Below are 26,214 nucleotides of genomic sequence, written 5' to 3'. Positions count from 1 at the left end.
TATCGGGGGAGGCTGATCACCACAGCCCAATTGCCAGTTGGAGAGAATCATTATTTTTCTGAGATACTTAGAAACTTGAATAAGGAAATCCCCCCTCAAAAGCCCCTTGTAACTTGTGTTTTGGGTGAATTTTCTTGATCTCAAAAGTCCCTTACCAAGCACATGTTTTCTAATAGGTACTAGAGATCACCTAATTAGGTCCTGAAATAATAAAAGTACATGATTTAAAACTGGAATCATGTAATAAAAAGCAACTTGAAACCAATTGCAGGACAATGAATCCTCTTCTTTCCGAGTAGCTAAGTATAGAAAAACTGCCCAAACAAAGCGAAATTAAAAGTAAATGTTGTAAAGTCCTTCATTCTTTCATCATCCTAATAGAAGCATTTTTAAATTTTGTGACCCTCGTCTGTATACATACATGATTATAGAGAGGTTAGTTATTAAATTAACTAGAATTACCATAATTTTAATCATTCATTTTATTTGTTATTTTTATAATTTTTAAGGAAATGTTTCTTGAGGCTAAGGTGTATGTAGCTCGATGGTAGAGTGTTTGCATAGCATGTTGAAGGCTCTGAGTTTGATCCCCAGCACCCTAAAAAAAAACTAATAAAATAAGTTAATAGAAGAGGAAACAGGAGAGATGGTTCAATAAAAGGGCCTGCTGCAAAGCCTGTGGACCTGAGTTGGATCCCTGGGACCCACTTGGTAGAAGGAGAGAACAGACTCAGTGAAGATGAGGGTGAATTCAGTGTGAGATTACACATTTTGAGGAAGGCCAGCCTTGGAAATCAGCAAATCCGATTGTAAATTTCATCAGCAAATGTGGACAGCTAGGCGGACAGCTTCATGGGGACTGTTTTAAGTGGTAGACTGGAATAAACTTGCCAAACCTTTGTATTTCTTCATTCATAGCACACTGTCCCTTAGCCCAGCCATGCAGTATCACCTACTTAGTTACTTCTAAAGTCTGTAAGCCCAGAAAAAATGTAAGATTTAGAAACATTAACACTTTTAGTTTCCAAAAACAAGATCTTGAGCAAGCAAGCAAGGCCTCAAGTCAGAATAAGCTCAGTGTGGACTTAAGGCTCCAAACTTCTTGCTGAAGGTGGTTTGGTAGTTAGACATCTTCACAAAAGGATCTTTGGTCCTAGTAAACTGTTTTCCACATGAATGCCTGCAAAGATTTGGGCCTGATTCTGAAAATAGAGCCTATGTTTACAGAGAGACAAGTACTACACGACCTCACTTACATGCAGAATTTTTTTAAAAATTGAACTCAGAGGAGTAGGGAATGGAAAGGTGATTGTCTGCTAGTTGTCCTGTTAGAGGGAAGGCAGGTGGAAGGACTCCAAATTCCAGTTAGATGGGAGGAATTCAAGAAATCTATTGTGCAACAGAGTAACCACAGTTAATAGTAATGACTGAATGGAAATCATCCAGTAAATCTTAAATGTTCTTACCTCAAAAAAATATTAAGAATGTAAGGTAATGCAGATATTATCTTCATCTACAATGTATGTACATTTCAAAAGTTCCACCATAAATATATATATATATATATATTTAGTGAAGTATATATATATATGTAGTGAAAACAATGTAATAGGCGAATAGTCTCTACATTGCCTCTGAGAGTATGCTTTGTTTAGCCAACACAGTGTTGACATACAAAGTATGTAAAAAAATTACTCATGTTCAGCATGGTGGTGCACGCCATTAATCCCAGCTCTCAGGAGGCAGAGGCAGGAAGATCTTTGTGAGTTCAAGGCCTGCCTGGTCTACATAGCGAGTTCCAGGTCAGCTGGGACTACAGGAAGACCCTGTCTCAAAAAGAGACCAAAAATATTATTCATGTGCTTGTTTATTTATTTATTCATTTATTTATCTATTTTCCAGTCACCAGGCTGACCTCAATCTCCTAGAGATCTACCTGCCTCCCAAGTACTGGGATTAAAGGCATGGGCCACCGTTCCAGGTGTTTATGTGTTTATTTTTAGTATTAGTTGGTACCATTTAAATATTGGGTATTTTGGGTTTTGTTGGAAAACAGATTTAGGCTGATGTAACATGTGACGTTCCATGGAGCTCAGTCACAGGTGGCCCTTGGGTCCAGCGGGGCACTCCAGCTTCACAAGCCCTTCCACTCAAAGATTCTGATTCCCTGGTTTGCTGGTAGGGCCTAAGCATTTTCATCAAAATGTACCATACATGATTCTGTATCTGTTAGGTTTTATGTGTCATTCAATGACAGTGATGCCTATGAGGGTTTTTGAAAATTATTTTTCTTTACTTTTTTCTCTTCTTTTTTTCCCCCTTTGTTTTTAAATGTTGGGAATTGGATTTAGGGACTTTCACATGTTAGGAAAGTGCTCATACATCCTCAGCGCGAGAACTATTTTTCTAACTTTAGCATGAAACCTAATCCCAGGTAGAATTTCCTGGGTTCTTTCATTTTATCTGATTTGCTGCTTAGTCAGTTCTGAATCTAACCAATCAGCTGTTCCTACAACTTCAGCTGGACTTTCCAGAAAATGGCTTTAAGAAAGAAAGATGGCATGTCTGGAATAAGGTTACCTTGTACACTTATGCATTTTGAAATAAATAAAAACAAATAAAACTTTCACTTAATCGTTTCTGTAGAATTTTAAAAAAATCTTTCAGTTTTTCAATAATGTAGTAATATAAAATAGCATTACTATTTTTTACACAATTAGAGTTGTATTAAATCTGGGGTGGACATGAGAGTTGTGTATTGTAGCATTGCTAAAAAATACAGTACTAATTGTCTCTTTTAGACTTTTTGGTCCCTCAAATGTTAAGAAGTAACTAAAGGTCTCATGAGCAAGCAAGCAGAATTAGTCAGCACAACGTCATCTGCTCCTTCATTTTTGTCTTCACCAGTGCAGGGCAGTGAGATTTCAACCCAACTTAACACAGCCAGGAAGTCCAGGAAGAAGCACTCTGCTTCATGCCAGCCCCGCTGATTTCCATTTCTAAATATCATAGGAAAGTCTTTTACCCATTTAGCTCCCTGATCATTCAAAATGAGGACCGCCTGGGCTGTGTGAGATATGTGCCACTGACGTTGCTCAAATAAGGAGTCTGAGAGAAGGGAGAAGCTAGAACTTGGCACTTGTATTAGTATGCTAGGGCTGGTCTAGCCAAGTCCCACACACTGGGTAGCTTAAGCAATAGAAATAGATTCTCTCATAGTTCTGGAGGCTGGGTGTGAGAGTTCACGGTGCTAGCATTGATTGTTTCGGAGGGCCATGATGGAAGTGTGTCTGTTCAGGCCTCTGCCCTTGACTTAGTTTTCTTCTCTCTGGGTCTTTGCTTCATCTTCCTCTGCCAGGAGCACTAATATCTCCTCTTAAAAGGACACCAGTCATATCGGATAAGAGCTCACCCTACTGAACTCAGACTAATCACCTCTGGAAAGGAACTATCTCCAAATGGGAGCACATTTTGAAGTACTGTGGGGTTCAGGCACCACCATGTATTTTGGGGGTAGGTGAGCAATTCGGCTGTACCAGTCTTAGGTCTCGAGTTAGTGACATGCAGGCCAGCCATCCACTGCAACAGTTTGAAGCAGCGCTCTGTCTACCAGAGAAGGGGCTTGCCTAGGTCACCTTTAAGGTCCTTTCTATCCAAAAATTTAATTACAATGAGAAATCAGATATTGGAGAGCTTTTCTCATATCAGTAACACTTAAAATTTTTTCACTCTCTGTCTCTAACAAATTATCCCCGAGTCCTACCTTCTGTTACCTCTTAGCTGAATTCTGAAAAACAATTTGCACAATATATGAAGGGAGACTTTACCCTGGTACTCTAGAACATATATGCTCTCATCAATCTATTTGAACTTTGGAGCCAGGAATTAAAATGTCCACTTTCAATTTGAGATATCTATCTTCCAGATTATTCCATCACCAGATGTATTTTTATATTTTTTTATTATTTTTATTTTATGTGTATGAGTGTATGTCTGCATGTATGTGAGTGCACCCATGTCGTGCAATGCAATGGAGGTCAGAAGAAGGTTTCAAATTCCCCTGGAAATGGAGTTAAGGAGGGTTGGTAGCCGCCATGTGGGTGCTGGCAATCTAACCTGGGTCCTCTGCAAGAGCAGTCAGTGCTCTTAATGGCTGAGCCATCATTCCAGCCCCAGCATGCATTTTTAAATGACTTTAAAAACATTATTTAATTTTCTTAAATATGAGGGTTACTAGTATGCTTATATAAAATAGTGTATTTTGGGGGGCTAGAGAGATGGCTCAGCAGTTAAGACCAATGGCTACTCTTGCAGAGGACATGGGTTAGGTTCCCAGCACCCATATGATGGGCTATCAGTGGTCTGTAACTCCAGTTCCATGGAATCTAACACCCTCTTCTGACCGCCACAGGCATTGCACACATGTGGTGCACTTACGTACATGCAAGTAAAGCATTCATACACATAATAATAAAGATAAATAGATAAATTTTTAAAAGTATACTTGTCAAAACCTAGTGTGAAGAACAAAACAAACTTTCTAGAACTTTAAACAGTTCCTTTTCTTTTTGGCTGTCATTTTACTTCAATGATAAGAATGTGTCCAAGATCAAACAAAGAGGACCAGAGGAAAGTGAAATAGTCCTGATCACACTAATGTAAGGAAATAGAATAAACAAAACAAAAGTTATATTTTTGATTTATGATTTAGTTAGTAAACCCCTAATACTGCCAAAAAACTTAGAAGACAAAGTGTAAATTTGTATGATAAATCAAATGCTACTCAGTAAAATACTTAGAATCGTTCCACCTCTGAAATATTAGGCATCTCCTATTAGACATTCAACTATTATTATCCAGATTCTAATCTTATAGAAAAGAGCAAGGGGCTAGAGAGATGGCTCAGCATTAAGAGCACTGACTGCTCTTGCAGAGGAGCTAGTTTTGATTCCTAGCACCCACATGGGGCTAATAACAGCTGTCTATAACTCCAGTTCCAGGGGAAATCCTAAGCTCTCTTCTCACCTCTGCGGCATTGCACAACATGGGTGCACTCACATACATGCAGGCAATATACTAATACACATAAAATAAAAATAAATAAAATATTGAAAAAGGAAATAAAAGCATAAATGATAAATCACTATAGGTCTTTAGAGTTAGCACAGTCTCGTTACCACTAAAATGTCTCTTTTCATGTCTTATTATGCAATAAACTGCTGCTCTTGGCAAGTAGCATTATTAAAATTTTGATAGATGTTAAAAGATAATTTCTTACTGACACTTTTCTTCTCAAAGTAAACCATACTGGCCTTACATTTATGATTTATGGTCCTCTTGCCTCAACTTCCCCTGTAGCTGGGATTACTAGTGTTTATCACTATACCTAGCTCAGACAGGCCCTTATTCTTTTTCCTTATAGCTTTCCAATCCCTAAACGTCTAGACCAGTAGTATAGGCCCCCATCAAGGGAGTATTTTTTTTCTAGTAACTGAGCATTATAATCTTATGGAAGGAGCTGTCTTGTGGGCTTTGGTTGTAAGCAAAACCCCTTCATTTTATCATGATTACCATAGAGCTTGCTGCTGCCTCACTAGTCCACCACGAACTGTAGTCTGTCTGATGCCTGTCTTAATACTGAACAGCCTCCCCTGGAGCCAGGCTTCTGTGTATCTGTCTACTCATTTTTGCCATCAGAGGTCTGACATTTCATTTTTCACCACCCAACACTTTTTTGTTTTACTGCCTGTAAAAGTCTTTTCCTGTTTGTTTTGAACTTAAGAACAGAAAAAAAAAAAGGTGATTTTCCCCTTCCTTCTTAAAACCTAACTTACCTCTCAAAGCCAATTGCCACATGATCCTCATGTATTACACTTACCAGGAGGTCCAATTTCTTCCAATGGCCAGTTTTACTTTAGCCCCTGGGATGTCCCTCAGCTTATAACTGTCCTGTTAGGTCTTGAGTACCAACCATTCCTGGGAAGGTAAGGAGAATCTGTCCTAGTGGGGTTGCATGGGTGGGGCCTGGGCCTCTTCTGGGTTTGACATTACCTGCATCGTGTCTTCTATTCAGTAATCTGAGTGGCTCTGAAAAACATTCTTCATGATGCTGCAGGCCATGAGAACGCCCACTGTTCTGTTTCTCACCCTCTGGCAAGAGGGACAGATGCCCACAGTTTTTGCTTCTGGGGTTCTAAGGGGGCAAATGTGGAGATTCGGGTGTCAGGTGTTGGCATTCCAGATCTGCATCCCTGCCAGACACTGCAGCATAATCTCAGCTGTTCTGAGAAACACTACCCTACCTGGAGCAAGGAACAGGCTAACAGCTTCTTCTGGGGCCGTTGTCTGCAGCTGCCAAGCTTCACTTCCCTGCTAGCCAGAGCCCTGGCTTTGGGGTCCTTCCTGCTGTGTTTTTCCTAGATGCTTAAGACTGACTTCTGGGCTGGGAGAAATACTTCCAAAAGCCTCTCTTTCCCACAGCATCTCCTTGTTCTGAAGGTTTCTCATATAATTAACATGCTTGCTTTTTACCCACAACTGTTGGAAAACAAATTGCTAGAATGCCTAAATGAAGTAAAAGTAATTAGGAAACCCTCACAAACCACAGCAAAGCCTAGCCTGGATTGGAACAGAAGTGCTAAATTCAAGTCCTTTCTTTTAACCACTCCTAAATTTGGGCTTTAAAATTATTATATTTATTAGTTTTAAAATTTTTATGTGTATGAGTGTATTGCCTGCAAGCACGTAAGTGTACCTGTGTTGTACAATGCCCATGGAGATCAGAAGAGGAGGTTAGATCCCCTGGAATTGGTGTTATGGACGGTTGTTAGCCTACATGTGGGGGCTTGGAATTGAACCTGGGTCCTCTGCAGAGCAGTTAACTGCTGATCCATCTTTCCAGCCCCATAAATTTGGGCTCTTGCACAAGTATTTATCAAATTCTGTGCTCAGCTTCAATTATAGTAAAATCAGGGATGATTCTTCATGCATAAGTTTTATGTAAAGAAGAGGTGATAAATGTGAATGAACTTTGAAAAGGCCAGGTGAGTGTCACAATGGAATATGTAAATAAGGATGGGTGTTGTTATGTCACATGGTAACTAGTGATTGAGAAAAGGTGAGAGAGAAACAAAATTTCTGATCTGAAAATATTAAAATTCTGTAGGTAATGGAATATTTGAGGAGATCCACTCTTCAAAGATTTATTTTATTTTTAATTATGTGTATAGGTATGTGTCTGCATGTGGGTGCCTGTGGAGGCCACTAGAAGACATCAAATCCCCTGCAGCTGCAGTTATAAGCAATTCTGAGTCACCTGATGTGGATGTTGGGAACAGAACTCAGGTCCTCTGAAAGAGCAGTATGTGCTCTTAACTGCTGAGTCCCAAGGAGACAGATCCATTTAAAAAAATCTATCATGAAACTGATCAGATGCTATGATTACTTCCAGCTTTAGAATTCCAGGATTCTATGTGATTTCGGCATCTAGAGATATAGGAGGCCGTGTGATCCCACTGTGGCTCTGAGTACCAAAATATTTCTTGCCTGTATGGATCAGGCCCTGGAATGCCAGTCCTTAACATGGCGTTCCTTTGCACTTCCTCAGCTCTCTGCCTTCTTCTCAGTGGCCCTGTCAGACTGCTTTTTCCTAAAATATACTCCCTACTCCCCAAATTGCCCATGTCTCCTAGCTCCCTCTATTTATTTGTACAGCCATGTCTTTCCTGGACAGACTCATCACATACTGCTTTTTTAAAATCCAGTATTCTTTCACATGAAATATTTAATATTTTATGCTGACTTGTTCCCAGATTTTTGGTCAGACATTCCAGATGTGTCCCGAGATGCTGTTTACATGAGACGGACATTTAAGTTAGTAGATTGGTGTGCTTTAACAAAGCAGATAATCCTCATTCAATAAACTGCAGATTTTAATAACCAAAAACTGGGCTGCTCACCTCTCTATAAGAAAGATTTCTGCCAACAGACTGCCTTTGAACTTGAACTGCAAATTTTCTTTCATTGGTGGCCCATACCATCTGATTTGGGGGTTTTACCCAGCCTCCAACCTCCAAAACTGTGTGAACAAATTTCTTAAAATAACCCCTCCCCCCATCCCACACCCTTCTGCTCATTCCATTTCTCTGGTGACCAATGCGTATAAACCACGCTAGGTGAGAAACTGTATCTCTTCACTGGTTTGTTCTGAGGCATCTATTAGACAATGCCAAAGTTATTCAACAATACATTTGCTTACTTAATACTCTTTTCAGTAGTCTGTACAATCAAGATTTGTTTGACTTTAAACTTCTTTTATTAAGAAAATGGAAGGTGGTGCTGGAGAGATGGCTCTGCAGTTAAGAACAGTGGCTACACTTGGAGAAGATCTGGGTTCAGTTCACAGCACCCAGGTGTCCCCTAATAATTGTCTGTAACTCCAATTCCAGGAGATTTGATGCCCCCTGTTGGTCTCCATGGACATTGCATACATATAGTAGACTTACACAGATGCAGACCAAACTCATATATAATAAATAAATAAATAATAATAACAAAGATGACCAGTTTTAAAATAATTTTATTCTTCATTTTTTTCCCACTTGATTGTCATTTGCTGTTGTTTTTATCTACTTTTCCTACTTTAACTCTTTTTCTATTCTTTTCGTCTTCTCTGAAAAAATGAACACTCAGACCATTTTTCTGGGTTTCCTGCCCTATTATGGTTTAAATGCCCTGGTTTCTGCTAAAATAGTTTGGATTGAATCTTTGCATTCTACAAAAATGAGTGAATGCAAAAAATTTGTCTTTAATGCAAACTTTGCAGTGTACTGCTTCCTTTACTCCGTGAAAGAGTCCGCTTGCTCTCCAGACCCATCTTTTTCTTCCCCATGCCTGAAATAATTTTTTGGCACTGACCTAAGTGAGGAATATTTCTAGAAATTCAACTCTATAAAGTAGGTGTGGTTGAACCTGAAATGAGGTTGGTCTGGTATATCTTTTAAAGAGTCACTTCTCTTTACTGATCTCTACTCTAGGTTTCACATTTCTCAAATTCTGAGTAGAATTTGGACAATGTTTCTGTGTTCTCAGTACCAGGAAACAGCGACCTCATGCATACTAGAAAAATGTTCTACCATTGAGTTATATCTCAACTCCAACCCATTTAAAAACTTCTTTTTACTAATTGAGATGCTCTCATTAAGTTGCCCAGGCTGCCCCTGAATTCAATCACTGGCCCAGCAGAACTTGAACCTCAGGTGCTCTTGCCTCGGCCTCCAGAGTAGCTTGGATTTCAGACCTATGCCACCAGGCCCACCTGGATAATAAGTTTTTATTTCCAATCTAGGGCTTCTAGGCTTAACCAAAGTGAAGTAGGGAGAACGTTTCTCGTAGGGAGCTCTAAAAGGCAGACTATATACATATTTTCCAGAAAATGTGCTGATAGAAACAGTCTGTAAATGTAGGGTATGCTTTTTTCCTGTTTACTTGACCATTTAAACCAGATACTGTGGATCCTCCATCAATTTCTTCTGGATATTGGTTAAAATGTGCACACTGAAGACAGTGTGTAGATTCACATGCACACACATATATATGTAACTGGACATGAACCTGAGTCCTTTAGATGTCTCAGTTTGGGCTAGCCACATGACTATAAATGCCCTATTTTTGAGTTTCAGTCTGTGTCACTTTCGTGTTTGTACTGAGAAACAAGAATTGAGCAAAAAGGCAACTTTGACTCACCTTTAACTTTATTATTCACACCAAAAAAGGGGCTGGTGATAAAAATAATTCACTCCTATTCAGTTTGGTTGTTCAGATTCAGTTTTGATTACTTGTTGCAAGTAGTTATTTGTTAAGCACCTCTAGATACTGAGATATTTTTCCTGATTTGAGAATTGTGTGTGTGTGTGTGCGTGTGTGTTAGTGTATGTGTGTACACCCATAAATGTGGGTATGTATGTGGAGGTTAGAGGTCAACATTAGGCATCGCCCTCAATCACTCTTTACCTTGTTTTTTGACACAAGGTCTTTCTCTGAATTTGGAGCTCGCTGATTTGGTTGGACTGGCTGGATTGCAAGCCCCAGGGATCACCCTGTCTCTACTTCTCCAGTCCTCAGTCCTCATAATGGCTTTTTTTTTTTTTTTTGGTCTTTTTGAGACAGGGTCTCCCTATAGCCCCAGCTGTCCTGGAACTCATTATGTAGACCAGGCTGGCCTTGAACTCACAGAGATCTGCCTGCCTCTGCCTCCCAAGTGCTGGGATTAAAGGTGTGTGCCACCCCACCTGACCATAATGGTTTTTTTATATGGGCTCTGGAGAATCAAACTTAGGTTTCCATGCTCACATCACTCACACTTTACTAACTCAGCCATTTCCTCAGCCCTGGTTTGAGAACTTTCATGTGTTGGTAAATTCCTGGAATGTCAAACAGTATAATTTATCCCTTACTGACCCATTGAGCTTTGACATAGTCATAGAGTAAGGGGTCATAAGAATTTGAATGGTTTTCATTTGAAAGCCTCTCCTCTTGTGCAATTAATACTATGACATATTTCCAAAGAAATTACTATTCCCTAAAGTACCCAATTCTGCTACTGTTCAAGAGCTATTGATTCTCTGCTCTGAAAGAGGAACTGATGTTAACAGGATGAACAGGGCCTTCTATTGCTGAGAAATCAAGAGATAAGAACTGCCACCCTGAAAAGAGAAATCGGTGCCAATTAAGAATGTTTGTGATGTCTCAGGAAAAAAATATGACTGAGTTGAGTGTGTTTTAAAAGCAGGAGCAGCTGGTTTGGGGTATAGCTCAGTGGTGAACTTGCCTGACATCCATGAGGTCCTAGATTCAAACCCTAGCACCATAAGAATGAAAAAGGACCACACAAATACAACATGTGAAGCATCCCACATACAGATTCAGGTGCCAATCTGCCTTTGAGTATTGTTAATTTTCTATCACAATCTGAATTCATATTGCTCAGATCTTAACAAATGTCTGTTGGGTTGAATTAGTGGTGGTTTGGTGGTCAAGCCAGCATATTTAGGCTCAGTTCTTCTCATCCATGTATCACCTCTCATTATCCCTTACATATAATTGCTGAAATATAGAACATCGGTTATGTTCTGTGTTAAGTTCACTTATCTCTGGGTATAAGGGAAAGAACACTGAGCTAGGAGTTGGGAGACCTCAGACAAATCCTGACTGTACCTTTGCTAGTGAGTGGCTCTAGACAAGTCAGATATTTTCTTGATATTTTAGCGTAATTTTCTCTCTCAGAAGTCTGAATAGCAGAGATTCATCTTATGATGCATATATCCCAGGAGAAAAAGTGGAGCACATCATTTCTTCCTCCCTTCTTCCTCACAGTGGCACCATGGCATCCTGTGACCTGAAGAGGAAGGACATCACCTTTACTGATGAAGGGAAAAGAGCTGAGAGGGAGTTGGGAACTTCTGTGCAGTGACTATATATATAGAACATTAAATTCTCTTGACTTAGAAATGCCAATATGGTGGCTGTACAGTAGGTAAGAAACCAAACAAACAGCCCTCATCCAACAGAAGCCAGGAAAACTATGGAAAATGATCTTGAAAAAACAAAACCCAAAATTAATAGCTAAAAGACTCTGATGATTGACAATATATTTCATATATCATATGCAAAAGGAGTGACTTAAATGTATATTTAAAGATACTTGGGAAACCTGAGAAAGGGATCAACTAGGGTTTACCTCTAAGTACTACATGTTGTTTTTGCTCATTTTCCTAAGGAACGCCACTCTGTAACAGGCAAAGAGAAATTTGAACCAATTTCACTTAGAATTACGTTTTTATGCTTTATGTCTGCAGAAGAAATGAATAAAACATAGATTTAAAGTTTGGTTCTCCATAAAAAAAAGGTTTTTTTTTCTGAATAAGGGTGAAGAAACCCTGTTGAATTTAGTGAGATGCATACTATATCCTTGGACAACAGTGAAAAACTAATCAGAATGTTTGATTCTGTGACTGTGCAGTAATTAGGAAGAGTAGACATGCTATGAACAAGTATCAAGACTCATAGAAGTAACCATTTATCTTCATAATAACCCTTTAAAGACAGATATAGTAATCTCATTAACAAATGAGAAAATTAAGGGTCAGAAGGTTACAGAATTCACCCAAAGTCATAGAATTGGTAGCAGAGACTAGGATTCAAATTGTGGTTGATTTGAATTTTTTACCCTACTCTGCTATGTTGCCCCTTACCGGAACTTCATGGTAATAATAATAATAAATAATGCCACTTATATGGAGGAACTTTTGTATTAAGTACCAGGTGCTGTGCTGAGAGATTTAAATGCATGATTCCACTTAATTATCACCACAGACCTATAAGGAAGAAGCTATTTCTATTGTTGAGATAGAGAACCTGAGATTTGGAGAACGTAAGGGCTCCACAAGGCCCCTCCCTTCCCTCAGACACAGAGTTGCCAGAGGAGCCAGGGCGCTCTTCATTTTCTAGTGTGGCTTAGAGAACCTGTGGTCTGATTTGCAGGGCAGCAGGTTGCTCCCCTCCTAAGATTCCTCAGCAGGAGGAAGGAGCCCCGCCTTGGCTTGGCCTGTGCACAGATCCAGTCATTTTGTCATTTGGGACCGGTGATGCTTTTCCCAAGTTGCTTGGTTGAGAAGTCCCTAAGATCCCCTTCATGCTTCTCTTTTACAGGCACTTGCTTTTATTGTCAGACCACTGCTGAGTGTTAATACCCAAAACACTGATAGCAGCTTGGAGGTGCTGGAATTGAGGAGAAATGTTCGTGAAATTGAGACCCAGTGCCCAAAAGGCTTATATCGTGGGGGCCAGTTCTGCTGTTTACCTTGTCAACCTGGTAAGTTATACGAAGCATCCAGGGATGAGCATGAGGAGCAGGGTGAGAGGTCATACGGAGTAAGACTATGTTGGCCATTTTTATAATTTTGTCTGTCCTATAGTGCATAGTATTACTAAGAAGAAAACTATAAAATTATTCTCCAAAGACAGTTTTTATTTATCTTTCTCCTACTTGTGTGCTTATGAATAAATATAATTTACAAATTACATGCATGTCTGGAATGAGAAGTTTCATATATTTACCTCCATTTCTTATTGGCTAATGAGGACTTGTTTGTGAGTACTAAAAGCCTATCATTTCAAAATTGACTAGGGTGCATCTTACTCATAGTGGGCTCTCACAGCAAGGGACTTCTACCCATAGGGATGTCTCAGCTCCTCTCTTCAGTCAGTCTCTGAGAAAGCTTTGGCCTGGCACTGAAGCCTGCAAGATCCATTTGCATTTTGCAGCAGAGTAACCAGTGAACTAGAAAATCAATGGGCAGAAACCTACAGTTTTTCACAAATTAGCATTTTAATAAATTAGGGGTTGGAAATCTTTCAAAAGCTAGCAAATGTGATGTTAAGGAAAATGTAATTGTGAAGTCTTTCTTATTTTCTGACTTGGAGTTGACCACAGTCACATACAAGTACAGACCTGTCTCAGCTGCATCGTGAAGAGGACAAGGTAAATGATAACACATAGGTTAATTTGAGAATTTCTGCAATGAATTAGTAGAACTCTCAAAGACTGCAGGTTTCATAGTTGAGTTCTCAGGCTTGCTGCTCTCAAAGTGTTAACCAGGCTTAGGTCATGAATATGCAAAGGATGCAACGGTCTCAGTGGGCCTCCCTCATGTTCAGATTTTGATAAGCTTTAGAGAACATTCTTCCTTTAATACAACCCATTTATACTTGAACCCCTCCACATTTGCCCTTTTCCAAACAGGAACAGAGAATTGTCTCTGAGCTTTATTTTTTTAACAACTTGCTAGATTTTGGCCTATGCATTGAAATATATGTTCATAGTCTGAAATGTTTTGTTTATACATTTAAAATGAAAGCTAAAGCCAAGATGATACATTCCGCATATGAAATGGTCAAAGATTTCATTCTGTGTGCCTTTGTTTTCATTTGATCCTGTTGTCATTTAAAAGGAGATCTCAGCCTGATGTTTACTTATGAGAAGAAATATGGTACCATTGTGGGAATGTAAAAGGTACAAACTTTTAAGAAAGAATTTGGATGGACATGGGTCAAAAACCTGAAAATGTTTATACTCACTGACATAGTAATTAATCAGCTTATAGGAAAACTCCGTAAGAAATAACAAAAAAAAGAGAAAAATGTTGTGCACTTGATATTTCATTTTGATACTCCAAAATATGGGATTGCACGTGTGTGCACATGGATTCTGGAGTAATCAAAGGCTGGAATGGCATGTATGAATTAAAGTCAAAGTGCATGAACATTTCTGACATCGGTTGTATAGACGCCCTTTAGTGGCTGCCAAATGGCTTGCTGGCCATATTAAATGTACTTCTCTGCCCGCCTTTATTATCTTGTGTTGAAGTTTAGGCTTGTCAACATGAAAGTTGGTTACAACTCTGTGTATAGGACTGATGTTACGGTACTAACATACAATTTAATTCATGACTGATAAGTCAAGTAAATTTCAAATACTGGGAAATGATAACTCTGGTTTCAAGGAAAACTAGGCTGAATATTTTGGAAAAATTTCAGCCATTCACATTGACTATCGGTATGTTGAAGCTTTCTGTTCATCAGCAAAGAAGGAAAGGAGGGAGAGAGTGGTGAAGGGAGGGAGGGAAGCCCACCAGGAAGTCATAGGTGATGCATTATGGATGTCACTTAAGTAAAAATAATGCATAACTATCTCTATGTCAAATGATTGGCCAACACTTATATAGCAATGCTTTATAAATTAAAATAAAATGCAATACTTTTCAATGATTTGTTATGTGAACTGACATTTTTGATTGATCAAAATATACTTCATACATGTATGGAATTTTCAAAGAATAAATAATTAAAATAAAGGCCTTGCCACATTTTGATATACAATAGTGTATTTCATATACATCTTATACATATGTACACATATCTGTTGCCTACAGACTCATGTGTCTACATCTATGTGTGTGTGTGGTGTGTGTGTGTGCGTGTGTGTGTGTGTACTCATATATAGAGTGCAATAAAATAACAGACAATAAATATCTCAAGATAGTTGGCATACTTTCCTATCTTTTCCAAATTTTCTTCAATAAGTATATCTGTTGTCATAAAAAATGTATTTTAAAATCTTATCCCTTTTCATATCTGAGTAGATTGTGTACTTTGAAGGAAAGAAAGAATCTGTGACTAATTGTATCCATATTAAGTGAGGCACATTCTGCAAGCTAGTTCTTTAAATCTTTCAGTTCATTTAGAAACCAGCATAATATCATTAAGGAGAAATATAATCCCTCTTTTGCTCTATTCTGTGTAAAATATAGCTCATGTACTGTATTTGAATTCTGTTCTAGATTTTCGTGTTTTTTTTAAATAGACTGTTGTCCTTGTTTACTAAAAGCTCATGAAAGATCATCTATACTTTCATTTAATCATTGGCTTATATAGTAAATATTTTGTTTGATCAGCAAAAATGTTATGAGGTTATTAAACAAGTCATGTACCAGGAAGCACAGCAAAAATTACATTTGCTGTATGCTCAGATGGACCAGATTTGACTTCATGTGACCTTTAAATTTAGTTACACCATTAGTGACTAGAGTTGCTAGTGGTACTTTTCTGCAACACGTCCCCACGTTTTGAATACCTTTCCTAGTCATTCTCTATCCGTGGACACTAATTTACTCACTGCACTTCCCACTCCCCAGCCACATATTTGTTTGTGTGTGTGTGTGTGTGTGTGTGTGTGTGCGTGTGTGTGTGTGTGTGTGTGTGCACGCGCATGCCTGAGGTGAAGGCTTCAAAAAAGCTTTATTATTTCCTGCAGTGTTTCCAGCACCCAGAAATTCCTTAGCACACAATAGGCATTGAGTAAATACTTGTTAAATGTGTGATTCTTCCAGAACATATTGTTCTATAATACTTAATCAAAGTAATATAGTAAGTTGAACTTCAACTTTAGTAAGTTGAAGTAGTGACAAACATAACTTCAAATTTTTTTCTCTTAATAATAAACTGTATAATATGCTTTGTTGCAAATGTCTGCACTTATTCAGAGAATGTACTTTGCTCCTGAATGGAAAAGAAATAGAAGAGGGAGAGAAGGAACATTTGCTTGGAAGTGTGTGCACAGTTCTGATAGTAACAATAGAGAAATGTGACCTTCATCATTTTGTTTTATCTTTTTTGAGACAGGAGCTCCCTGTAGCCCCAGCTGTCCTGGAACTCACTATATAGACCAGGCTGGCCTTGAACTCACAGAGATCTGCTTGCCTCTGCCTCCCGAGTGCTGGGACTAAAGGCGTGCACCACCACGCCCAGTGTGATCATCATCATTTATGTGATGAGAATTTAGGCTTACAGAGACTAAGTGCTCTGAGGTTTCATTCTAACTGTCCCTTTTCCATATGTTCCTGTTGCTAATTATCTTATTTTTATAGGAATATTCTTCACTCATTCTTTTGCCCTTTGTTTTGGAAATCTTCCTTGTACTTGATATGTTTTCCCATAACCTTCTTCCCTGTTGTCTTTGTACACAATTAGCCTAACACCTCTCCCCTGATTTAAGACTGTTTCATTATCATCCATGAATACTTCCCATGCTGTTACATGGCCACACACACCTTCAAATATTCACTTTTTTTTTCTTTCTTCATGACAGGTGAAAAAAAAAGTTCAGACTGTACCAGCGACAGGGCTAAACCAGACTGCAGCCCCTGCACGGAAGGGGAGGAGTACACAGACAAGGAACATTATTCTGATACGTGCAGAAGATGTAGACTTTGTGATGGAGGGCATGGTGCGTATCGTAGATAGCAATTTAAAAAAGCTGATTCTTGTACTTCATGCAGAACCATTTATGGCACAAATTCAGATTGGAATTTATCATGCATGAAGGAAGAAGCAGAATGGGGCTGGCTGGGAAATACAAGACCGAGCATTGAACTAATAACCACTTTCGTGGATTTTCTCAACAAGTCTCCCAAATGGAAGCAAAGGATGAAATAACCTTATGGGTGGGAGTACCATCAAAGCCACAGAAGTTGGTTTTTCCCTGCCTTGATTTATGCTTGTGTTGTTGTTCTTGTTCATGGTCATACAGAGGAAGCCAAGATCTGGGCAAGATGTTCCCTCATCTTTGGTGATCTATTCTGTCCTCATCATTCCACTTGGGACCAGAATTTTCATGAGTATCTCAATCTAATCCAAAGGCCCAGATGAAAAATTATCAGAATATCTTCATTTTTATTTGATGTCAAGAAACCTCTGGGCATAAAACTTTTCTTGTCACTATTCAGTCTACGAAGAAGTTATTCTTCACCCTGGTGTACCTCAGAGTGGCAAAAGGAGCTGTTGAAAACACCTGCGGTTAAGTTTCAGCTCACAACAATTAAATCAGAATCTCCAAGTGGAACCTTGACATTTGTCTGATTAAGCCCAGTAAGGGCTTATCGTGTAACATGCCAACAAGCAGAGAGTAGTAATGATGCTGCTGGTCTGTAGGGCTCACATTGAAGGGGCAAGGCTCTAAATTAAAGGAACAGTGGAGCCATCTAAGCACCGTTGGGGGTTATCTTGCTTTCTGGATTGTCTGTTCATTTCACGCTTCGCTAAATGGTTGCCAGTCATTTCAACCCCTTTTGCTAGTAAGCACTGGTTGTGTTATTAAATGTGTGTTATTAAATGGCAGTTGATAATAAGCAGTAGATCTCAAACATCCATGCAGCCCTTGCATTATTTTCATAGTTCATTTATAACTAGCTGCTGTAATTGAAACTTTATAAACTGATTTTCTAGGTTTAGAAGTGGAAGCAAACTGTACCCAAACCCGGAACACCAAATGCAGGTGTAAATCAAACTTCTACTGTAACACATCTGTATGTGAACACTGTGAGCACTGCACCACGTGAGTTTCAGTCTTTCAGTAGTTAAAACACTAGCCATACTTTAAGAGATGCTATCTTCCTTGAGAAGAGCCACACTAGGTGAGAGTCAGGAATTGGAGTTCTGCTCTTGTTTCCGGTCAAAGCAGCTGGGTGACCATTTGCTCAGTGGTCAGCAGTATATACCAAATATCACTGAGCACTTTCCTGTTTCTGAGCATTACTGAAAACTTCCTGTGTGCTGCTTAAGTTAGTGATGTGAGCCAGACATATTAGTGCTATCAAGGTTTGGGTTCTAGAGGCAAAGTCAGCCAAAAATCCAGTAATTATTGCATTGTAACACCTTGTAACAAGCATAGCACATCTTTGCTCAGAGTGTTGCAAGTTATGTAGGAACACCTTCCAATCTTGCCTGAAAAGAGCAGAGACTTGAGTCTTGAGGAAGGTAAGAAAGAACATTAACTGGTGAACATGGGTAGAAAGCATGTTCAGGCAGTAGAGGAACAGCCAGAAAGGGTTAGAAGAAAGCCGGAGAGATGACTCAGCAGTTAAGAGCACTGACTGCTCTTTCAGAGGACTGGGGTTCAATTCCCAGCACCCATACATGGTGGCTAACAAAGGTCTGTAACTCCAGTTCCAGGGAAATTCATTGCCTTCTGACCAGAGTTAGAAGAGAGCCAAGCATGGTGGCATACGCCTTTAATCCCAGCACTCAGGAGGTAGAGGCAGGCAGATCTCTGTGAGTTCAAGGTCAGGCTGGTCTACATACTGAGCTCCTGCCAGCTGGGGCTACAGGAAGTCCCTGTCTCAAAAAGACGCCCCCCCCCAACATGCACCTCATGTCTGTTCAGACTGCCACTTACTGGGGCTCTGAGTGCTTCCTGGAGCAGCATCCTGGCCAGTGGCTATCTTTAAGCTTTTATTTTTTTTTAAAGACAGGGTCTCCCATAGCCCCAGCTGGCCTGGAACTCACTATGTAGACAAAGCTGGCCTCGATCTCGCAGAGATTTGTCTGCCTCTGCCTCCCAAGTGCTGGGATTAAAGACGTGTGCTACCATGCTTGGCATCTCAAGCTATTTTAATGTTTTATGAGACTTTAAAAAAATTGATCTCAATAGATCATTTAAAAATAGTTTATTTGGGGGGCTAAAGAGATGATTCAGCATTTAAGAACACTGGTTGCTCTTGAAGAAAACCCAGGTTTGATTCCCAGTACACACAAGGTGGCTAACAATCATCTGTAACTCCAATTCAGGGGATCAGACTCCCTTTTCTGACCTCCACAGGCACCACACAACACAGATGCACTTACATACATGCACTTGCATACACTCATACACATAAAATAAAAAAATTAAAAATAGCTTACTTTAAGCTCTGATATTAAAAATATTTATTTAAATAATGTGTGTATGTGTGTGTCCATGCATGTGTAAATGTAGGTGTCTACGAAGGCCAGAAGAGGGCTGTAAATCCCCTGGAATTGAAGTTACAGGTAGTTGGAATTTGTCTGACATGTGTGCTGAAAACCAAACTTTAGTCTTCTGAAAGAGCAATACGTGCTCTTGACCACTGCCTCACCTCCACAACCCCCGTATCTTAAATTATCTGTGTGTGTGATTGTTTTATTTATATTTTATGTGCCTGAGTGTTTTACCTGAGTGTATGTACATGCACCACATGTTTGCATTACCCATGGAGGCCCTAAGAGAGAATTATATCCTTTGAAATTGGAGTTACAGATGATTGTGAACTGCCATTTGGGTGCTGGGGACCAAACCTGGGTTATCTGGAAGAGTAGAAAGTGTTCTTAGGTGCTGAGTCATCTCTCTAGCCTGCAGTACACGCTCTTAACTGCTGGACCATTTTGCCAACCCCCAAGCTCTAGTATTTTAGAAGTTTGGTTAATTACCAGATTTAAGCTTATTTTTGTGTCTATTTAATCTTCTACCTTGTATATCAATAATTTATTAATTTCTCTAACTCATAATGTCTTTGTTTTTAAATTTTTATTTGTGTGTGTGTGTGTGTATGTGTGTGTGTGTGTATACAGTGCCTGTAGAGGCCAGAAGAAGGCGTCAGACCATGTGGAGCTGGAGTTACAGGTGGCTCTGAGGCACATAACATGTGTGCCAGGAACTGAACTTGGCTCTTCTGCAAGAGCAGTACTCACTCTTAACTGCTGAGCCATCTCTCTAGCCCTTGTATATTAAAGCACAGAGTCACTCCTTTAACATTTTCCATCCAAACTTCCAAATTGCCATTATTAGTTAGTACTAGATTTAGATAGTGATATAGAAATATCTGAGAGAAAACAATCACTAGAGATGCAAAATAGGTAAATGGAACCTAATTTATAGTGAACCATTGAAAAATAATGAAGAGATCTATCCAGGCTTTCTGAATCGCCTCTGCCTTTTTCCCTAGGTGTGAACATGGAATCCTTGAGCCGTGCACACCAACCAGCAATGCCAAATGCAAGCAAAACAGTAATTGATCATTTTTTTATGATTAAATTCCTCCCATCCCCATCCTCACATGGAAACAAAAGCTCACTGATTTATTTTTTATTGGGAGTATGTACTTTGCTTCATCTTAAAAAAATGCTTATTTTCGTATGTAATCTCCAATGTTCCCACTGCAGGCTCCAGGCATCATTGGCTGTGGTTGTTGGTCCTCCTACCTCTACTTCTGGCAATATCAGTGGGTGAGTCCTTAATTTGTTCACGCTGCAGATGGAAATGACACGGAATAGTTGCTCTGCCCATTGAGAATCTCAGATAGCCAGGGCCTGTGTAGAACAGTGCTGCAGTGGACTCCTCATAAACTTGGCCCTCCCTGTACCTGCCCTCCCGTAACTAAATCCTATGTTTATTTTTCATGCTTATTTTAATACTTAATTTTTATGTTTATGTATTTTTAAATTACTTTTTTATTACTCCTTGCCTTCAAGTTAAAATATGACAAATTGTTTTATTCAAGGATTACTTTATAAGCTAGTAGCTAAGAGAAAATGGGAACAATCATAATTATTCTAGAAAACACCTCTAAGTCAAGCAGTCATAAAGTACAGGTTGCCCCAAATTTCAGTAGCTCATAAACATTCAGTTTTTCCCTCTGTATTGGAAAAAGTCATTGTTTCTTCAGTTCGTTTTTCTTAGTGTGAAAACTTCCTGCCAGGCTGATATTTGAGTCTGATGAAGTTTCTTTGATCTTTCAGTGCTAATACTTAAAAAGCACAGGAGAAGAAATCATGGTCACCTTGAATCTGTGGTATTGCATTCTGTAAGTGTTTAAATGTTCATCAGCTTTCTTTAAAAAAAAAAAACTAATCAGATAAAATAGTAATTTAATTAAATTTTAATTTAAGAAAGTGACACTTTATTTTAAACAAATGTGTATATGTACATGCATGGTTGGAGCAACATCAGATGTGAATTAAGACATGGCAGCTAATTTATGTTTACACGCAAACACTGTAAGAAACAACAAAGGGGGTGGCAGTGACACGGAAAGGGTGTAGATGGGAGCTGGAGAAAGGATGTACAGAGCACCATTTCACATCCGTGTTTTCCCTGCAAAGATGCCCTTTACTGAAGCATGGATTCAGTATCCAAAACCCAGCAAAGGCTTTGCTCTTCAAATCCATTTAAATATCACAGTTCAAATCTGCCCAGCCAATTACTCAGCCAATTCTCTGCTTGTTTCTAACATGAGAAAGCAGCATGTCAAATAGTGAAAACAAAACAAAACAAAACAAAAAGCACTGGGGGAAGACACCAGTGCCAGTTAATTGGATAGTGATCTTATTATGTGAGACTAAGGTTCAGAGGGAATTAGAGCACTTTGAATTGAGTGGCACAAAGGATTTTCAAACTGAACCAAACTCTGGTCTAAAAAATAAGAATAGCTATAGTTCAAATATTTTAGAATGATTTAAGTATTTTAATGTCTATATGAAAAACAAATCCAGCTTATTCCATGAATTCTTTAGATTCCTCTCCTTTGGAGGGAAGGAGGGAGGAAGGGAGGGAGGGGGATTCTGTCTCAGAAAGACCGAGAGAGAGAGAGAGAGAGAGAGAGAGAGAGAGAGAGAGAGAGAGAGAATATTGTTTGGTTTCTGGTGGGGATGGGACCTTTCAGAATCAAACCTGAATGATTGTAAAGGCTCTTCTTAAACTCAAAGTCCAGTTTCCTAATTTTATATCAAGCGGCTTATTGTATAACACTTCCTTCAGAATTAATAAAGACTTAGGTGACATTTTATACATTTATCTCTGCCTTCTCTTTCCCCCTCCAGGAAAAAGCTCCAATGAATTGCTCAGGTGAGGCTTTTGTTATTTTATTTCATAGAAAAGTCGTCCTTTGTTGGCATAGGTCTAAATGGGAACAGACTCTAAAATTTTAAAGTAATATTACAGATTTCAGTGACATTATAGACTTTGTTGCTCTTTGAGCTGTTAGTTCTTCTATAAAGAGTTAAATTTCTAACACCCTTCTTAAAAGATAAACTAGGAGTCGGGTGTGATGGCACATACCTTTAATCCCAGCACTTGGGAGGCAGAGGCCAGCTGAGTTCAAGGCCAGCCTGGTCTACATAGCGAGTTCCAGGCCAGCTGGGGCTACAAAAAAAAAAAAAAAAAAAGAAAGAAAAAAAGAAAAGATAAACTAGGTACCAATAGGACAGTATATTATTATGAGAGATTAAAGAAAACTTTTCTTCATAATCAGATATATCACAGAACTCCTATGCAAACTGACTTGGAAGTTAAACTGGAACTTCAAACCAAGTTATGGATGTACTCAATGCCGTAACAATATGTGATTCTATTTGGCCCTACCTTTGACCCGTGACTCAGAGATAAGATGATCCTAAACTCTTGGCTTGTCCTTCTGTGTTCATGGGTGTGGTCATCAGGTCTATAAGGGACAGTAGAAGTGATTTTTTAAGCCTCTTGTCTCAATGATGATATAGGAAAATATAAAGATATGTGTCATGCCCAGCTTAGAGAATGAATTATAGGAAACACAGAAAGAGCTGGAGGTACAATTCAAGGTTATTCTGTTTGGGCCTATAGGACTTTCCTATATTCTTAAAACATAAGGGGAAAAAATAAACACTATTTAACTAAGGGGAATTTCAATTAGAAAAATTTTCAGAGACTATTTTTTTTGTTTTCAGATGTTGACTTGGGTAAATACATCATTAATATTGCTGAAGAAATGACAATAAATCAAGTTAAAAAGTTTGTTCGGAAGAATGGCCTCAATGAAGCTAAGATAGATGACATCAAGAATGACAATCTCCAAGACACAGGTGAACAGAAGGTCCAGCTACTGCGGGATTGGTATCAAGCTCATGGGAAGAAGGATGCATATAACACTTTAATTAAAGGCCTCAAAAAGGCTAACCTTTGTGCTCTTGCAGAGAAAATTGAAGACATAGTCCACATGGACATTGAAAAATCAACTTTAAATGTCAGAAGCGAAAATGAAAGACAAAACTTGACCTTAAATGAAATTGAGCTCAGTTCGAACTGTGACTAGCCAGTCAGTAAAGAGAAGTCTTTTAAACTGAGCCTGGCTGCTCATGCGTGAGGCAGGAGGATTGCCATGAGTTCAAGGCCAGCCTGTGCTACATGGAGCTCCAGAGTTCCATGGTAGTCTGAGTCACAGAGTGAGATGTTGTCTCAAAAATAAATGATTTCCATGTGAATTTATTTAAGAATTAAGCAAGATGATGCTTTATAAAAAACCCAGTATACATAGCTGCTAAGAAGATTAAAGAAAAATGGTATACAGTGCTAATTATAGCACTGGGCACAAAGAAAGTGTTCAATTTATGTAGGCTGCATTGACTGAAGTATTGCATTTGACAATAATTCATACAAGCTCTTTAAAAATCTGTAATCTATGCTAATCAATTCTGTGTTTATTAGAATTTGTATTTTCTAAGCTTAATGGATCACTGTTATATGACTGTGTTACCTTTGTTTTGTATCAGCAAATAAAAACAAGATTAGCATCAAAAAATAAAATAAATATTTAAATAAATAAATAGCAGGACATATCACCCTAAGATTTTAGTCCCAGCTCTTGGGAGACAGAGGCAGGGAGACCTCTGGCAGTGTGAGCCCAGGTTGGTCTACAGAGCAAGTTCCACATCACTCAGGGCTACATAGTGAGACCCTGTTTCAAAGCAAGCCAGGTGTGTGGCACATGCCTTTAGTCCTAGCACTAGGGAGGCAGAGGCAAGCAGATCTCTGAGACTGAGGCCTGTTCTACCTAACCTGTCCCAAGCCAGCTGAGGCTACAGGGAGACTTTGTCTCCAAAAGACTAAAAACAAACAAACAACAATATCAAAAAGAAGTTTTTAATAATTGAAGTCTGTAAATATTGATCTGCTTTATACTGTGTATATTTTGTATTTCATTTTTCAGATTTGTAAAGCTATTGTATTTATAAGTTTGGAAGGTTTCATGATTCTGTCTTCGGTAATATTTAGGTAGGAAGACAGGGTCATGAACAAATGCAGTGACAGGCTAAGTGCCCAGATAGGAGTGTACATAGAAACAGACACACGTAGGATACTGATCTCCTGTCTAAGGCAGCTAGGATAAGAGCAGCGTGGGCTAGCACCAAGGTCAGTCTATCCATAGGTACCCTCTTCCTTGTCGTGGAAGCTGTGACCTTTGGTAGAGGCTGCTTTACCTTGTTATTATCCTCCTCTGAACTCCATGATTCTGGAGATTTTTCCCATATATGTAAATGTTGCTTTCCACCCACATGCAGTTTCCATATGTGTTTAAATGCTGAATGAAATACAAGTTTCTGCCTCAAAGAATTTTGTACAGGCCATTGGTATTTTATTGTATAATATTTATGTTTTGAAAAGGTGTAGAAAATGTAGGTTAAATCATAATGCTTGAATATGTTTCTATTTATATACCATTTTATCGGACCAAAATATTTTGCTATTTTTTTCAGGTATCAAAAGCATTTTGAGTAGGAGAGTGTTAGTTACTACAGCCGTGCCACTGCTCCATTTCCTCCTTGTTGTTCAACTCATGCACTCCTAAAGCAGGAAATAGACCCAAAGAAACACTTAATGATGCCACAATACTCAGAATTGCCTTGGAAAATCTAGCCTGGTCTGGAGAGACTAGATTGTTTTTATAGGAGATAGCTTCAGGACATGTCAAGAGCCCATATCTACCACCAGTGGTGGGGACAAAATGAAACCCTGTCGTACTGCCATTTGGCAACTCTCCATGTGTTTCTTTGGCTACAAATGGCAGCTTCTATTCAGTAAAGGTGAAGTCACCAACAGGTTCTAGAAACTGCTTTTATTATTCTCTGTAGGTTCTAAGACAGACAAGCTCTTCTTTCTACTATTATTTTTACATTCAAACCTATCTGAAAGTTTGTGTCAAATGTAAGTTCTAATATGTAGTATTTGTTTTACACATGTATACTGTGAACTAAGGATAGTTATAAACAGAAACAAGTGCTTGGAACTACCTAAAGAGCTTCCATTTTTAGAAATGGAAATACGTAATATAGGAGAAATATTTAATTAAAATCAGGAGTCAGATGATGACATGGGATTTGACTTGTTTATTGAACCCTTGCTCCCCTGCAAATTAAGCCTTTTTATGTAAAAAGTAAATAAGTAAATAAAATAAAATCCTTGTCATTTTTAGTGCTCTCTGTTTTGGTGGGAGCTGGTCATTTGTTTTCTTTGCTTTCCTTTTCTCTAATGGCAACTAACTGTAGTCTATCTAGTCAATGAATCCTTACAGCTTTCTTTGACCTTCTTAGGAGGCAAGTCATTTGTGAAGTCTTTTATTATTATTTTTCATTCTTTTAAAACTTTTTTAGGATCTCATACAGTAGTATGTATTTACATTTGCACTCTCTTCCTATGCCCCTCAACTCTCTCATTTAGTGACTTTTTCTTTCATTGTTGTTACATATACAAGCGTGTGTATACATACATACACTTATACACAAATTACGTAGTCCATTTAGTGGTGCATATGTACATGTGTTTAGGACTCAATACTTGAGATTGGATAAACTATCAGAGATAGTGAAATAATTATTCCCATGAGTTGTTACTGCCAAAGATATTTCTTCCAAATGGTACATGATCATTTGTTAAGCAGGATTCTTTTAGAGACACTAAAATATTGAAAACAAAGGACAAATGTAAAGGGGGAAGTTTTATTGTTAAGAAAGCTAAAAGGTGGAATTTGAAATACTCTATTCTAGCTACTTGGTAAC

At 38.7% G+C, this 26,214-nt stretch overlaps 1 protein-coding gene across 1 annotated transcript in view; it reads left to right on the top strand.

The window, feature by feature from the left end:
- Fas (Fas cell surface death receptor) overlaps positions 1 to 25,612 on the top strand; it is a 28,859-nt gene extending 3,247 nt beyond the window's left edge. Inside the window, exons 2-9 of the mRNA XM_017799303.2 lie at positions 12,709 to 12,871; positions 16,706 to 16,843; positions 17,842 to 17,950; positions 20,355 to 20,416; positions 20,572 to 20,634; positions 21,148 to 21,212; positions 22,228 to 22,252; positions 23,110 to 25,612. Of these exons, the coding sequence (XP_017654792.1) occupies positions 12,709 to 12,871; positions 16,706 to 16,843; positions 17,842 to 17,950; positions 20,355 to 20,416; positions 20,572 to 20,634; positions 21,148 to 21,212; positions 22,228 to 22,252; positions 23,110 to 23,474 (990 nt within the window). The 3' untranslated portion in view covers positions 23,475 to 25,612. The remainder of the gene's footprint in view (positions 1 to 12,708; positions 12,872 to 16,705; positions 16,844 to 17,841; positions 17,951 to 20,354; positions 20,417 to 20,571; positions 20,635 to 21,147; positions 21,213 to 22,227; positions 22,253 to 23,109) is intronic.
- The last annotated feature ends 602 nt before the right edge of the window (positions 25,613 to 26,214 follow it).

Source organism: Nannospalax galili, unplaced genomic scaffold (assembly GCF_000622305.1).
Source record: "Nannospalax galili isolate Female #2095 unplaced genomic scaffold, S.galili_v1.0 scaffold498, whole genome shotgun sequence".
NCBI lineage: Eukaryota > Metazoa > Chordata > Mammalia > Rodentia > Spalacidae > Nannospalax > Nannospalax galili.
This window is presented reverse-complemented; position numbering and strand designations above follow the sequence as displayed.